Genomic DNA, 14,734 nt, shown 5'->3' with positions numbered 1-14,734 from the left:
ATATCACCAAGAGCAAGTTTTGTAACCGCAGCCAGTGATTCCGGTCCCGCCGAGCATGTAGTATTCTGTCATCGGGTCGTAATGTCAGATCGCGCCAGGCCACTACGGTATTCGGGCTTCGGTGGTACATTGGAAAATGAGCACAGAATCAATGTTTTTAATGTTTCAGATTTTTATGCAGTTTACTCTCCACATCAATCCTGAATACAGCCCGACTCACAAGTATCGTCGGTAGGGTCCCGCTGGGAGGCTGTCTAGGTATACAGATAGTGTGTCACGTGGTTTGAACAAACAGTGCAAACTCCATACCAGAGACCAGCTTCGTCTTGCGCAAAGCGCCGGACCCATTTGTTCACCTAACGCAACCAACAATGCTATCACGACACGCGGCTGGTCGAATACCAGCTCGGACCCGACTGGGACAGCGACTGCCCGGATCGCTTCTCCCACTGCGCCCCTTCACCAACCGCAGCCGACTGCAAATCTCATCACCACTCGGCCGCCCTCAACTACCATTCCTCTCACCACTTTCACCTTCGCGACCAATTCTGCCGCTCTCCATCCACCTCCGCCAACACTTTGCCCGCCTCATTACGACGGGCCCGAGCAACTACAAGAAGCGCCTTAGCTACGGGATTAAGGCAGGCCTTACATTCTCCGCCGTCTTCGTTCTTTTATCGGTTATCCAGTTGGGCGTCTACCAAGAAGATATCGAGCACAAATGGCCCACGCCACCTGAATGGTCTCTGAAATCGAGATGGTCCTTGCGCTCCGCACAGGCCCTCCAACATCCTGAATACACGAACCGCATCATTACCGACTGGCCCATGGTCGCCGGGTACCTGCGCGAACTGATCGAAAGATTGGAGAATGTTAATGGCGAAGGCGCGGGATTAAGGGAGCAAGAAGAAGGTGGGATTCTCGTTGAAGGAGTTGGTCGGACCGGCCTGGATATCTCTGCGAAAAGCGAGGCTTGGCGCAGAGGTTACTTCCAGGCTCTGATGGGCTCTGCGAAGGCCGCGGAGAATCTCGAGGGTTGGGTGACGGATACCAAGGAGCGGATTTCCGCGCCCCAGGAACATGTTGTTGGACCCTCGAATCCAAGACCGAAACCTATGCCCCGTGGTGTGGATAAGGTTATGCGAGAGGAGAACTGCGAGCCGGCTTCTCCGCCGCCGGAGACGTTTTACATGAAGATTCTTACGACCGGGGGATTTGAGACGAGGCAGAAGCTTGAGGCGGCGCTTGCTTATGCTGATTGGCTTGATTATAAGGGGCTTGGCCGGACTGCTGGTGATATGTACGCCTGGGCTTTGGATATTGCGGCCGGTGGCGTTGAGGGTGATGCGAGTAGCCTCGTTGATGTGAAGACGGGTCTTTTGAAGAATGTCGACGCAGCACCGCCTTCTGAGAACCTGATGCGCGTTTCGACGGCTCTTGCTGTTCACAATGCGCGACAGGGTGATCTCCCAACTGCACTGTCACTCTTCACGTCCGTCCTGAAGGCCTGGCGCAGTCTTCCCGTGATACCTGAACCAATTAGCCTGGAATCGCCCAACCAAAATGATTCTGGGAACATCTTCGCCAGCCTTTTCACGACTCTCAAAACTGTTCTCGTTCCCGTTAAATACCCGCCTCCGCCACCTTCGGGAAATACCCCCCCGACTAGAACAACCGGATCGCTCTGCCACGAAGCAGGCCTTATGACCTACATCGGCGAAATCATCTACGCCTCCTCATCTCGCGAACAAGGCCTGGCATGGACCCGCGACGCAGTCGAAATGGCCGAGTCAACCCTCTCACTCATGGAGAACTCCTCTGACGCAGACTCGCGGACGAAGTGCGCGCAATGCCTGAAGGTCGGACTGCAAAACTGGAAGACGATGGTCTCGGCGCTGGTCGAGAAGACCGAGAAGGAGCAGCTGGAGTCTGTGGAGCAGGCGAAAAAGGCTTGGTATGGCGGGGATAAGAGTTTGAAGGGTAAGACCGAAGAGCTTAGGAGATGGAAGGCTGAGCAGGAGATTCTCAATGAGAGGATCAAGAGGCTTTTCCCGGCTCTTGAGTGGGAAGGTAGCTTGGAGGGCCTTTCTACGGGGAGCTCGCTGTATGTTTGATTGTATGATATTTGTATTTTAGATGGGGTTTGGTGTTGAATTTGTATATACCTATTTCACCTTCTCCTATCAACATCATGAATGATTGAGTGCCTGGCAAAAACAGAACGATAACCATGTGGATCCAACAGTAGTTGAGCATTCGATCTGAAGATTTCGGGCATTCGATCCGAAGATTTCGGAAACATTAACTTAAACCGGCTGGCGTGGCTGAGAGGCGGGGTAGCCCCAGCCTACGCTTGCTGAGCTTGAGCTTCCTTGTATCTCACGTTCTCCTTGGTAATGTTAGCAAGCCGCTAAAGATGAGCACCCCTAAGAAAAGAAGGGCGAGGCCAACTTGCAAGAAAGTAAAGGGTTGGTGTATCATTGCTCCGTGCGGGGTGATCCAATCGGAGCTATACGGACTAACCTCTTACAGGATGCTATGAATGCTCCCAGCGACGAATAAGCTGCGACAAGAATGAGCCTTCGTGTGCTAAATGTCTTCAGAAAGGCATCACATGCTCTGGTCAAGGCATTCGGTATAGGTTCAATCATGGCGTCGCGTCGCGGGGACGGTTAGCCGGGAAGAATGTTAATGGGGAGGCAGTAAAAAGGTTTGTAGATAATTTTCCACTCACTTTGATCTGGATTGACTCATTATGGCAGTGATGGTTGTGAATTACCAAGATGTTCTGATTCCAGTACTACCACAATGGCTGTTCCAGATGATGCTACTCCCTCAAGTCTCGAAATGGGGCTAGGACTATACATCGGAGATTGTCTTGACTCCCTCCCTCCCGCAAAACGGAATCTAGTTCGCTACTGTATGTATCTGACCTGGTTGGCTATGATCATTGATTGATTTCTGGCTATAGTTGCGACAGAAATCGCGCCCCACATGGTAGCCATCGACGACGACTCAAACGGCTATCGAGTCCTCGTCCTTCCAGCGGCAGAAGCATACGGATCAGTTCTAAATGCTGTCCTTGCGGCTTCTGCATATCATATGTCTCATCGAATGGAAAGCAGCCATCGTGCATCACAACAAGCGCAAAGTTATTATACCCAAGCAATTAACGATCTCCGTCATATTCCTCCTGGATCTGTGGGCAATGGAAATGAACAAATGCTGAGTATTTTGACAATATTTGTGATGCTCATTTCAACGATGATTACTGGATGCTCGGATTTTCCGATCCTTTATAAAATGTTGACTTCCTTGTTTAAGGCATCGAGTCAGGGGAAGAGTCAGGATCAGGCTTATTTGCGGGAGTTTTTGGTTATTCAGATGAGAAAGTATGCTCTTCCATGAATACCCGGAGCCTTCTACAAGAGCAAATTAGCTGATGTTAAGTAAAATAGATTCGAGCTCTACGCGAACCCCTTTATCGACGAAAAGCAAGTACCCGGAGATACCGAATACACAAATTTCGTTACCCAGGGGCTTACCTGCTTGCGCAGGTGCGCAGAGCTCCACCCAGAACACGCAGCCAATCTTGCGCGAACATCAGATCTCATTTCCCAAGCTGGTCTGATTTACTCACTCCGTGCCCGCAACGAACTTGCGAAAGAAAGTTCATTCCGTCTTGTCGAGGAATACAAGACTTCGCTCGCTCGGTTCTCGCCCACGACGGCTGGTTGGAAGGTTTTGATATGGGCTACTTTTATTGTTGCTGCCGAGAGCTCTGATACAACCCATCGAGCTTTTCTGCTAGAAACGCTGGAAGAACAGTACCGTCGAAATGGATTTGGGAATCTTCGGACAGCAATGGATATGCTACGGGATGTATGGAATCGGGGAGCAGAGGAAAATTGGACGAAGAGGTTACCCCAATGGAAAGTGTTCGTCATGTGAATCGTCGATGAGCAGCAGGAATCTAAAACTGTCTAATCTGTACATTGTGTATATAACAAATCACACCTTCACGTCTTCTGCCGGCCTGGCAATAGCCCTATTAAACAAGAAAGCAACACTAACCATCGTCTTCCCAATCGCACACAGCAAAATCGGAAACGTCGAATTTACCTCCCTCTGCGCAAACGCACCGACAAAACAACCCGCCGTCAGCATAACGAGGAACATGAATCTGCGATTCCGAAGTCGGTTCTTCACTTTCACTAGACTGGGATCAATAACCAAATCAATGAATGCAGCCGTCGCCATCGCAGTCGTGATCTCTGTAATTTTCAACGACCGACTCATCGCAACTTGTGCTCCGGACGAAAATGCAAGACAAGCGATAACCGCCCAAGACGCCGGCCCATCGCGCTGGATCGGCCAGATGTACATGAATATCAACGCGAGGAATACCAGTGCTGTCTGGATGAAATTGCTCATTAATAGCCAGCTCCGTCGTCGCACGCCAAAATAGTTGCCCAGTTGTCCCATCACCAAGCCGCCGGCTACGAAATTTGCCAGGCTAACTCCGATATTTGGGAAGCTGTAGGCGTCGTGCGTTAGGCCTGCTATTCCGATGGCGAGGAAAAGGGTGTTGCCTGTTTGGTTGGAGGCAAAGCACATGTAATCGGGCCAGGCGGCGGCGTCTTGGATACCTGTTGAGAAGGAGAGGAGGAGGAGCTCGCTTTCGAGAAGGAGGTCTTCGCATATGTCTTCGTCGAGGAATTCTCGGAATCGGGATTTCCGGGGGTACTCTTCCGAATCGGGGATTGATAGACCCATGTTATTCTTGTGTATGTAGCTTTAGTGGGTGTTAGTATGTGCCATTTCGAGCTGCTGGAGGTTAGGTACGTACTGTAATGGTCAATAAATGCAAGTAGGTGAGTATGTATATAATCTAGCGTGGATTGTTCAGGTCAGTTTTCGATAGAGGGACCCTGAAGTATGGCTGGGCCATACAACGGATGCCTGGATTGCTGGAGAACATTCACGACGAGAGCACGCCATCAGCCCTATATACCTCTGAACTTGTTCTGAGGAGGTTGGAAGGATCATCTACCGAGCAGACCGACCGGCATTCCGGGCTGACGTATATAGGTAGGGGGTCCGAGGGCGCGGAATTTTGAAACGATGTAATCGGCGAGATCGCCCACGAGGGTGGAGAGTGCCAAGATCTGGGGCATGCGGCGGGATTCGGATCCTGCTTGTCGTCTTTTCTTTCGGTTTCCCATATGGTGAATGACGCGCATGGCGGTGGGATCGTCGAGGCTTCACGCGTCTCCTATTATCTTCTTCTGTGTTTGGAAGGGGATCGATCAGGAACTGTGCCAAGGGCGGAGAGATCTGTCTTGACTTGCGTGGTGCTTGGAGGTAGTTGAGATCGAGTTCGAAGGGGGGTATGTATGTGTTTCATTTTTGTCCTTGTTGGCCATGGGAGTTTGAGTGGATGTGGGTGATAAGCGGATGTGAAGATAGAATTTATAGTATCCTTCAAGAGTTAAACCTCGAGTCAAATCATGGCAATAATAATATTATCTGGTTGAGGTGGCCACACCCAAGGTATAGATACAATAATGCGATCGTGAAGTGCTATAAAGTACCCTATACTTTGTCGATTACGTTCATCCCCTCATTTGGAAAATGGTGAGGTTGGCAATTCCGACCATACCCAGAAATTTTCGATCCATGTACCTCCTTCGGAGACGCTGGGCGTATAATCGGTTGTTATTGCTGCAACACAGGCCAAGACGGCGGCGTTGTCCTATTTTGTGACAATGAATGACTATGATCTTGTGCTCCAGACTGACGCGCTTTCAGCCATATCAAGACAGAAAGCGCAGCTAAATATCGGGACGCCAATACCTGCGCCAACTCCGATACCGGTCTTCGCCGTTTTTGTCGATTCGGAGGATGTTGATCCCGTCGCCCTAATATCACTTCCAGTCCCGGTAAAGGTCGCGGCTGCATCTTCAGCGTTCGAAATTACGGCGACTTTTGATGTGAGTCTTGATAAAGCGGAGGAAGCTCGCACGTATGGGTACGACTTAGGGCTGATATCCTCTGGGCGGACACCTTCGATCCAATCAATTTGGAAGCAGCTCACGGAGGTGGCAAGCATGAGATTGTCTTTCTTGTCTGTTCGGCTCGGTAGATTGATCGAGAAGACTTTGTGGTCGTTAGATGAAGAACGCCACGTTTCTCTTGGGAACACTCACACCCAATGTTTCATTTATGGGGGCCTCCAAACTGTCCCAGACTGCTTGGGAGTGTGATAACGGGAAACCGCCTTGCGAGCGGCCGGCCAGGCTCCGAAAACGACGATACAGAGCCCAAGGAAATGGAGGCACAGTCGCACAAGCCGCTGTCCGAATGTGAAAGAAGCCATACTTGGTTAGTGGGTCAAGTCAGTTGAAGGTGGGGGCGCCTTCGAGAATTCGACAACTGGTGGAACTGCATCGACGGCTTGGGTGCCGCTGGGCTTAGAGAAGGTTCGTGTGCGCCACAGCAAAAAATTTCACGTACGGGTAGCAGTGGAGGAGGAAGGAAGAAAGAAAGAAAGAAAGAAAGAAAGAAAGAAAGAAAAATAGAGTCGAGTAAACTGAGGGAAGTGGAGTAAGAACCGTTCTGCGACACCTGACCGTCGACCCAAATAGCCCGCTCATCCAGTGGGAGCGACATTCAACAAGCTGATTGAGTCGCCAACTCCAAAGGAGTCTTTTCGGTATAGCTGCCCAGGAAATTAGGCCCGGCTGTGATTGACAGATATCTCCATCGTGATAGCATCGCGAATAGACTGACTCGCATGCGAATAATGAATGACTGGAACTTGGGAAACGACGCAGGCTTGCATCAAGTTACTCCTCTAGGGCTGTTCAGAATAGGTTAGATCCGTGGGGTGCTCATGGGCGGGAGGAGCCGAAAGTCACTTTTCTTATGATCCGCGCACGCCAGTGACCAATGAGGCTCTTCCGGAGGGTCACAAAACACCACCCAAGGGCATCGCCGAAATATGTGCCAGAGAAAACCTGGCGAGGTCGGTGTTTGAAAAGAGTATTTTTCTATAGCTGACTAGCTGAGTCGAAGCCCAAGCTGAGTATTCGTATTCAATTAAACCATTCAAGTCCTCACCTGACCCGATCATACTACAACACCAAGCTTGCTATTGACGTTGCACAAGAGGATACACAACGCCTTCAACAATATACTTATACAGACGATGCGGTTCGCGTTTGGTGCCGATCATAATTCGTCGATTAAGCCCAAGAAACCGAAGACGATACGAACCAAATGATTCTATCCACTACTATTCGGTCTCGGGGGTGACTGGGAAAGCACTGGCAGTCCATCTAGCCGCCGTACGATCCCAACGTGTAACGCGGGCGCCTGTAATAGCATAAATTTACGCAGCGTCCTCGCTTTTCTCCGGCCAGGGTCCATACACGTATTACGAAAGACCTTCTCGCCCCCACTCTTAGTGTCAAGCTAGCCCCCTGGTGCACCCTTAAACGAAATGTGATCTGCCGATCCGTCCCAACCCCCTCGCCCGCAACGAGGACCTCAAATCCTTCACTTTTCTCTCTTCATTCCTTCGCTGCCTGTTTTAAACCTAATCTCTGCTTTACGATGCGATGCCTCCAATAATGTCACGTTCTCGATCTTTTCATCTGCTGTTTGCGCTTGTATCATTCCTTCTAATCTCGGTAGCCATTGCTGATAACTCAACATGTTATTACCCCAACGGCCACAAGGACAAGAATTATAAGAAATGTCCCGGAGATAGCTTGGCCTGCTGCTTGGAAGGAGAGTCATGCTTGTCAAATGGTCTATGCTTCACTGCGAATTTTGGAATCCTTTATCGAGGACTCTGCGCCGACAAAACATGGCCGATTTCCGAGTGTCCTCGAGTATGCTATGAGGGTATGTTTCCCTTTTCTTGTTCATGTACAGCTATACCACAATGCTAATTATTCCCGGTGCCTTAGAAATTCCCGACAAGTGGGCCAACATGTTCCAATGCAATACCTCACATGCATTATTTACCTGCGCCCGCGACGACGTATCTGCCGCAACCGCCTGCAAGCCGGAGAATGCCTTGGGCACATATACATACACATCTGCCAATGTAACTGTCGCCCAGAATGGCAAGGAGGTTGTAAACACAACGACCTCAACAAATGTGACATCCAGCGAAACATCCGCCGAGACGGGGACCCTGTCGTCGTCAGCTTCCTCGTCAAGCGCAACGTGCCCTGCAACGATCTCCTATAAGAACTCTCAGCTCGTCGCTATTGGTGCTGGACTCGGAGCTGGACTTGGTATACCACTTTTGATCGCGGCTGGACTTGCGATCTATTGTGGTGGATGGAAGCGTCGAAAGTTGGAGCAAAAGCAGGAGCAGCTACAGGCGCAACAACAACAAGTTATGGTGGAGCCTGCTACCTATGCCGGAGTTAACTATAAGAGCTCTCCACCGGAGGTGCAGGGCTCTATACCCCACCATGAAGTAATGGGATCAGTGAGCCATGGCCGCTCAGAGTTGCCTGGTTCGACATGATACATCTGTATCGAGACGAAGATCACTGTATTAATATTCGAATTGTGCTGCTGCAGGCCCCATTTTTAAAGCGTCTGTCATATCACATATTCCAACACAGGATGGCGTTGATTAGAGTCGAACGGACAAGGGACTCACTCATACGGGATCAATAAAAACATTCTAATCATCTCTATTCGATGAGAAATGCCTAGCATCACCAATCCTATATACAGTAGAAGACAGCAGTCAATATATACCCCTCCGTGTCTATACACTCTACTCCGTTTAAACCGTATTAATGGGAGCATCATTATAATAAGCCACCAAACCCCGCAGCAAGAGATCCTGCAAATTCTGAATCGTCTGCACAGAAAACCATGCCAAATGCGGCGAAACGATGAGATTCGGCACATCCCCCGAGAGAAGCACCGACTCCCCTCTAACAGGTGGCTCCTTCTCAAAAACATCCGTGGCCGCAGCCCCAATCTCTCCATTCCTCAGTGCATCAACCAGTGCCCCCTCATCCACAATTCCACCCCGCGAAACATTAATCAGAATCGAATCCTTCCTCATAGTCTCAAACTCACTCGCCCCAATCAACCCAATCGTCTCAGGATTCTTTGCTGTCGTGAGAATCACAACTGTCGCCTTCCTCAACGCCTCGTTGAACTCCGTTCGTCCCTCTCTCACATCAGACCCGCTCATTCCCTTTCGCTCAGCGATGAGGACTTTCATCCCCAGCGCGGAAACAAGAGCCTGTACTCTCTTCCCCAGAAATCCATGGCCGATAATCATAACCACCTCCGCGGAGCAGGTCAAAGGCGGCCCGCCGAAGTGATACGTCAGAGTTCTCTTCTCCGCATACTCATCCGAGGCCATGCACCGATTATGCATGTCGACGATCCGCCGGCGCGAGGCAAAGTAGAACGCAATTGCGTGCTCGCTGACTGTATCGACGTTTGACTGTGGTGCGCGAATGACTGTAACGCCTCGTGCGCGGAAGCCGTCGATATCAACCCAGTCTACGCCGGTGGCCCACACGAAGACGCATTTCAGGCGTGGGTGGGCATCCAAGTCGGCGCAGGTTATTGGGACGATTGTTGTTATGGCGATGTCGGCTTCGCCTAGGCGGGAGGGGACTTGGTCGTGGCTTGTTTTGTTGTAGCCTTTGTATGTATGTGGGAATGGGAGGGGTGGGACTGGGCAGTGGCATTCTTCTAGGCAGACGATGTGGGGGGTTTCGGGTACCATTCTGAGACTGAGATTGAGGAGGATGTGTAATTGGGAGTTCAGAGATGTTGGGGGAGTTGGAATATGTGGAGAAGATTGAATATTCTGCGGGGAGAACGAAGAGTTGGATGGCCGCGCCCTACCGTTGACAGAGGACCCACTGGGCGATAAGAGTGATTGGTCAATTGAACTACAAGACTTGGAGTCTTGTAATGCGACTTGTGAATGACCTGAGGAAAGAGCATCTAGAAGAAACAAGTATTTAGAAAGCCCACTGAAAATAACTTCTCCATCCTCGGGTCATTGACTGACCCAAGGTATGATGAAGTGACCCAACAAGTAGTATGCGCTCCAGCCCTCAATGTAGTCGTCCAATTGTTGGGTCCTGGGAAAAGCCATCAAGAAGGCATAAAGCCCACGAAGCCCACAAGTTCAACAAGCTCACGTAAGTTCTCGATGTCCAAGATGCCAAAAAGCTCAAAACTGTTCACAGAGCCCACAATCCCATATAAAGTTCACAGTGCCGCCACGCCCTCGATGCCCTGGAAATGCCCACAAGGATACCTCGGTGCCCGCAAGAAAAAAGAGGGGAAACAAAAAAAGAAGATAAAAAAAGAAGAGCGCAGCGGAAATCAGCGATGCCATACAGCATTAGTAGTCGGCAGAGAGTAAGGAGTGCGGAACGCAGACAAAAAGACAGAGCGCGGCGGAGTTCGGGGGTGCCATATGGCTTATGGACAGAGGATATAAAACGTGGAGGACAGAATAGAGGAGAGAAAGGCGAGTATTCATAGGAGGGAAGACGTCAACGTTATTTGCTCTAAGCGGCGCGTCTCACCGGCATCTATACTGAGACATGCTGGTGACGGAATGGGATTGACGTGGGACGCGTCTGTTGGTTGTGTCTGAAGCACGGCGCAACTAATCCCAGGGAAGTTAGTGTTTGCGAGATGTCGTAACTTGGGGAACTGGCTGGGGTCGGGATGTCCCATCGAACTGTGTGGGCTTTAACAGTACTCTACATTGTACCCTATTGCCCTAGCATACATGGGCCAAGACTCAGGGCGAGCCCGAGGGAATGAAGCTCACAGTTGGGCCATACTTAATCCATGTATCTTACTTATGGGAGGACAATGTAGATCAATTCAAGTATAAATTCAATGCAATGTAATGTATCTCCTTTCTATGCAAATATTAAGTATCGAATATGCCACATCTTTCCAAGATATTGAATATCAGAATCAAGCCGCGCAAGTAATGCAAATAAAAATATCGAATGAAGCCTGTAGAAAAGGAACTCAACCTCGGCAAAAACCCGAGACCAAGATCAACTGAAGAAAAATAATTGAAAAGTAAAGAAGAAAGAGCAGAAGTAAATTAAACAACCTGACTTCCCCTCCGACTCCCAGTGTGTGAAGGAGCCTTACTCCCACCCGCCTTAGCAGTCCGCTGCGACGCCCGGCTCGAAACCTGACTCACAGAATCCGCAGGAATAATCGGGATCTCAAACTTCGACTTGGACGAGTGTTTCGAAGCCTTCGAGCCAACCTTGGAATGGCTGGATCGATGCGAGTGCGAATGATGCGATCGGCTTGATCTCGATCCAATCTGGCTAATCGAGTCATCGGGCGTCACGTTCGAGTTCACGTCGAGATCGATAACGCTCTCCGGGAGGGGGACTTCGCGTGCTGAGACATGTGATTTCGGTTGTTGGCTCGGGCTGGCGCTGTAGTAAGTTGCGGTTGAGCCAGCAGGAAGGGGGATATTTCGGGCAGATTTGGAGGAGATGGTGCTTCCTGCTGCGACGGGAGGCTGGCTCTTCTTGCTGGCGCTGGATTTGTTGGAGTGGTGGCTTTGGGAAGAGTGGTAGAGGTGCGATTGGTGGCTGTGGCTGGATATGTAGCTTTCTCTGTCGTCGTGGCTGTGTCGGCGCATGCTCTGCGTTTGCGAGGCTTTGATGGTAGATGATGAATGGACGCTTCCTGGACCGGCCAGGGATTTTGAGCGTGGTTTGTCTGCGGCGTAGCTGCTGATGAAGGTGCTTGGGCTGCAGGGGAAGCGAGAGCTGTTTTGACCCTGCGGGGGGTATTCAATTGCGCGAAGAGGTAAGTCTTCTGGGATGCTGTAGATGCTGCCCTCTGATGTCCGTCGGCCGCTGTCGTCGTAGAATTCGGTGGCTTCGTAGATGGTGCTGGCGCGCGGGTTCTTAGAAGCGACAGTTCGGCTTGCTGTGGACCGGGGGCCGGACGCCGAGGTGTACACACTTCGGGCTGGAGGCGCTTCAATGGCTCGGTATTGCTGGGGCTGGTCTTCATGGTTGGATTGGGAGTAGTGCGAGGGAGCCATGATCTGAGGATATTCTTGCGCGTATTGCGGAGGAGCCTGGCTCTTGGTCTCGGACTCAGTAGACTGCGAGTCGCCCTTGACCATGGCGTACGCGATGGCTGCACCGGCCGCGGCACCGATCAAAGTACCAACAATAGTCTTGGCTGCTTTGCTGCCATCGTCGGGCTTCTGAACAGTCTGCGCCTGCACCGTATATGAAGGCGGTGGTATAGACCTCGTCTGCGACTGGGCTTGGGACCGGTGGGAAACAACGGATGGGGCAGCCTTCTCAATGGCCGTTGGCGCTCTGGAGACGGCTCGAGACTTGGCGTCAGATACCGCAGACGGTGCAATGCTCTCGGCCTTTTTTACCGTGGTGGCTTTACTGCTCTTCGAGACAACCGATCCATTCTCCAACAGGGCTATTGTCGGACCGCCGGCTTCTGATGCGACGACCGAGGCACCGGGACGGTAGACTGCTTCAATGCTATTCCCATCGAAGTCGATGATGGCGGCGCTGAAGTATCCGGACTGTGAATCGCGGGTCTTTGGGCTCGCCATGCATCTTCCCACCGGCCTTCAAGGCACTGATGAAGAAGGCTTGTACGGCATCTTTGGTCGGAGCAGGGAAGGCGACATGTACGGCACTGGTGGAGATTCTGTGTGAAGTATTGTCAGAGAGGTTCGTTTGAAACAAGCTCCCCATCCTTGAGGAGAGTAGTGCATATAGTATGACGTACCCTGGCTTCTGTTCAGTCACCCAGAAATCGGCCGGCTCGCCCTGCTTCTGGCCAAAGCCGATATAATCGTCATGACGGCCAATAAATTGGTATCCCAGAGGCTGGAGACATGACAGGAAGAAGGACGTGGAGGTCGGCAGGTGCGAGACGGTCAGAGTCAAGTGGGAGACAGGCATGTCGGGTGAAGGTGGAGGGAAGTAGGCGAGCCAGTTTGTCGAGCTCGCGCTGGAGGCGGAGGTAGAAGTAGTCGAGAGTGGATGAGAAAGTGAGTAGTAGAGAAGGGAAGATAGAAGAGGCAAGCAGAAAGTTGGTAGCTTAAGAATGAATATGTACGGTGAGGGCCGGACACCCAAGTCTATATAGTCAGGAACTATGACACACCACACCACTCCCAAGCAGGACCAGGACCTGCCAGGAACCAGTGGAAATGCAAGAAAAACGCCGAGCTCCCATAGGCCCTCTATCGGTAGAGCAATGCCCAAATCTACCACGATGGTCATCCGCGCAGCTCGTCCCAAGAAGGAGACGCTGCAGGAGGCCCCTCCTTCGGAACGCGAAAGTGGGACCCTGGCAGATGCGTGGAGGGACCGGCTGCGTCTGCTCTGGCTCTACTCTGCTCCAGATTAGTCTAGCTCCAGAACGGGTCAAGTACCGTGGAATGAGAATCAACCACGATCACTCAGTCTTCTGCCTGATCGGGCGATCTGCACGTCGGAAGGAGATGAAACGTCCGTGACATCGCCGGCGAGGCGAGCAGCCCCGTCGAATCATGTTCCTGGCTCGTTTCGGTGAAGTTGGAGCTTTCTCCCGGTATAGCGCGGTCTCCATTCATCCACCAGCCGAGTGCCAATGGCCAGTGGCTCGACTCGCAGGGGATGCTCCAGACGGAGTAGAGTTAGACAGGATGGTTCTTCTGGGCCCCCAAGGGCCAGCTCATCGCAGGGGCAGCCGGGGCCGCGGGTGGATCTGTGCCAGTGGCGGATGGAGTCGAGTGGACGTGCGTGGGTTGGGTTCTACGCGTCGACAAATTGGAGGCCAACTGGGCGAGGCGGCGGTGGAGCGAAGGGAATGCGGTGGCCGCCAGCCGGTTTACTTGGGCAGATGTGCTGACCGCTAGTACAATACTACGATGTACGTATGATCCTTATTTTAGGATAGTCATGATAGCATTGTCAAAGTGAGTCATGAGTTTACAAATTATGAGAATGACGATGGGCATGATGAGAAGAGCAACAAAGAGGCCGGGCAGAAATGCAGATATTCCTCCCAGCCCAGCCAGTGATTCGTCCGGCTGCGTACTGTACGCTTCCGATTAGCTGCAGACGGCCTGGTTAGTCTCTTGTTAGAGTACGCCGAGTCGTAAGAAGTAGTCCAGCAGGGAAAAGTGAGGCGGCCTTGCCACGTCGAGCCCCGGTTGGATCTGCTCGACTGTAACAATAAGCTATGAGGCGCGAATGGCGCCCTGCCACTTGGATATCAGTCATATACACTGCCCCTACGAGGGTCATTAGTACGGCAGCCCGATTACAAGAAAAAAAAATGCGGAAATATAATTGTATTCAACACATATGTGCCTGATCTCAGGATCCAAGCTGGTTTCCCGATCGTTATGTTCACTTTTCTGGTCTCGCCACAGTCGAAACGGGCTGCGGAAGAGCTCTGGATCAGGACTGGAGGCGAAAAGGAACCAAATGCCATCCAGTCCGAGTGTCTCTCGGAACAGGGGGAAGAGAAACCACTGGTGATGGTCCGCAGCAATTCCCCAATACTAATTCCACGGGCCGATGCCCTCTCCGGGGGGAGGAAAAGAAATAACAAATCAAATCACGGAACTTCTTTCAGTGAAAGGCCCCGTCGCGAGTATCCCGACAATAAAGTCAAATCTTTCGAGCAAAGACGACAGCAAAAA

At 51.4% G+C, this 14,734-nt stretch overlaps 7 protein-coding genes across 7 annotated transcripts; 4 read left to right on the top strand and 3 right to left on the bottom strand.

Annotated features, from left to right (window-relative positions):
- Positions 1 to 371: 371 nt before the first annotated feature.
- Positions 372 to 2,114, top strand: N7532_001346 (uncharacterized protein; the record flags this gene model as incomplete). The annotated part of the gene is made up of 1 exon (XM_056613840.1): positions 372 to 2,114. One exon carries the CDS (start codon positions 372 to 374, stop codon positions 2,112 to 2,114), a length of 1,743 nt encoding a protein of 580 aa, XP_056478881.1.
- A 694-nt stretch (positions 2,115 to 2,808) lies between these two features.
- Positions 2,809 to 3,951, top strand: N7532_001345 (transcription factor domain-containing protein; the record flags this gene model as incomplete). The annotated part of the gene is made up of 3 exons (XM_056613839.1): positions 2,809 to 2,920; positions 2,972 to 3,392; positions 3,459 to 3,951. The coding sequence occupies 3 exons, from the start codon at positions 2,809 to 2,811 to the stop codon at positions 3,949 to 3,951; spliced, it is 1,026 nt and encodes a 341-aa protein (XP_056478880.1).
- A 60-nt stretch (positions 3,952 to 4,011) lies between these two features.
- N7532_001344 (YoaK family protein) lies at positions 4,012 to 4,776 on the bottom strand (the record flags this gene model as incomplete). The annotated part of the gene is made up of 1 exon (XM_056613838.1): positions 4,012 to 4,776. One exon carries the CDS (start codon positions 4,774 to 4,776, stop codon positions 4,012 to 4,014), a length of 765 nt encoding a protein of 254 aa, XP_056478879.1.
- Positions 4,777 to 7,634: 2,858 nt separating this feature from the next.
- N7532_001343 (uncharacterized protein) lies at positions 7,635 to 8,548 on the top strand (the record flags this gene model as incomplete). The annotated part of the gene is made up of 2 exons (XM_056613837.1): positions 7,635 to 7,911; positions 7,977 to 8,548. The coding sequence occupies 2 exons, from the start codon at positions 7,635 to 7,637 to the stop codon at positions 8,546 to 8,548; spliced, it is 849 nt and encodes a 282-aa protein (XP_056478878.1).
- A 267-nt stretch (positions 8,549 to 8,815) lies between these two features.
- N7532_001342 (D-isomer specific 2-hydroxyacid dehydrogenase family protein) lies at positions 8,816 to 9,781 on the bottom strand (the record flags this gene model as incomplete). Its single annotated transcript, XM_056613836.1, has 1 exon — positions 8,816 to 9,781. The coding sequence occupies one exon, from the start codon at positions 9,779 to 9,781 to the stop codon at positions 8,816 to 8,818; it is 966 nt and encodes a 321-aa protein (XP_056478877.1).
- A 1,356-nt stretch (positions 9,782 to 11,137) lies between these two features.
- Positions 11,138 to 13,001, bottom strand: N7532_001341 (uncharacterized protein; the record flags this gene model as incomplete). Its single annotated transcript, XM_056613835.1, has 3 exons — positions 11,138 to 12,616; positions 12,693 to 12,744; positions 12,826 to 13,001. 3 exons carry the CDS (start codon positions 12,999 to 13,001, stop codon positions 11,138 to 11,140), a joined length of 1,707 nt encoding a protein of 568 aa, XP_056478876.1.
- Positions 13,002 to 13,197: 196 nt separating this feature from the next.
- N7532_001340 (uncharacterized protein) lies at positions 13,198 to 13,452 on the top strand (the record flags this gene model as incomplete). The annotated part of the gene is made up of 1 exon (XM_056613834.1): positions 13,198 to 13,452. The coding sequence occupies one exon, from the start codon at positions 13,198 to 13,200 to the stop codon at positions 13,450 to 13,452; it is 255 nt and encodes an 84-aa protein (XP_056478875.1).
- Positions 13,453 to 14,734: the final 1,282 nt, after the last annotated feature.

This window comes from Penicillium argentinense (genome assembly GCF_028826775.1).
Source record: "Penicillium argentinense strain IBT 30761 chromosome Unknown utg000002l_segment0_segment0, whole genome shotgun sequence".
Taxonomy (NCBI): domain Eukaryota; kingdom Fungi; phylum Ascomycota; class Eurotiomycetes; order Eurotiales; family Aspergillaceae; genus Penicillium; species Penicillium argentinense.
Note: the sequence above shows the minus strand (reverse complement) of the source record. Positions and strands in the feature narration are given on the sequence as shown.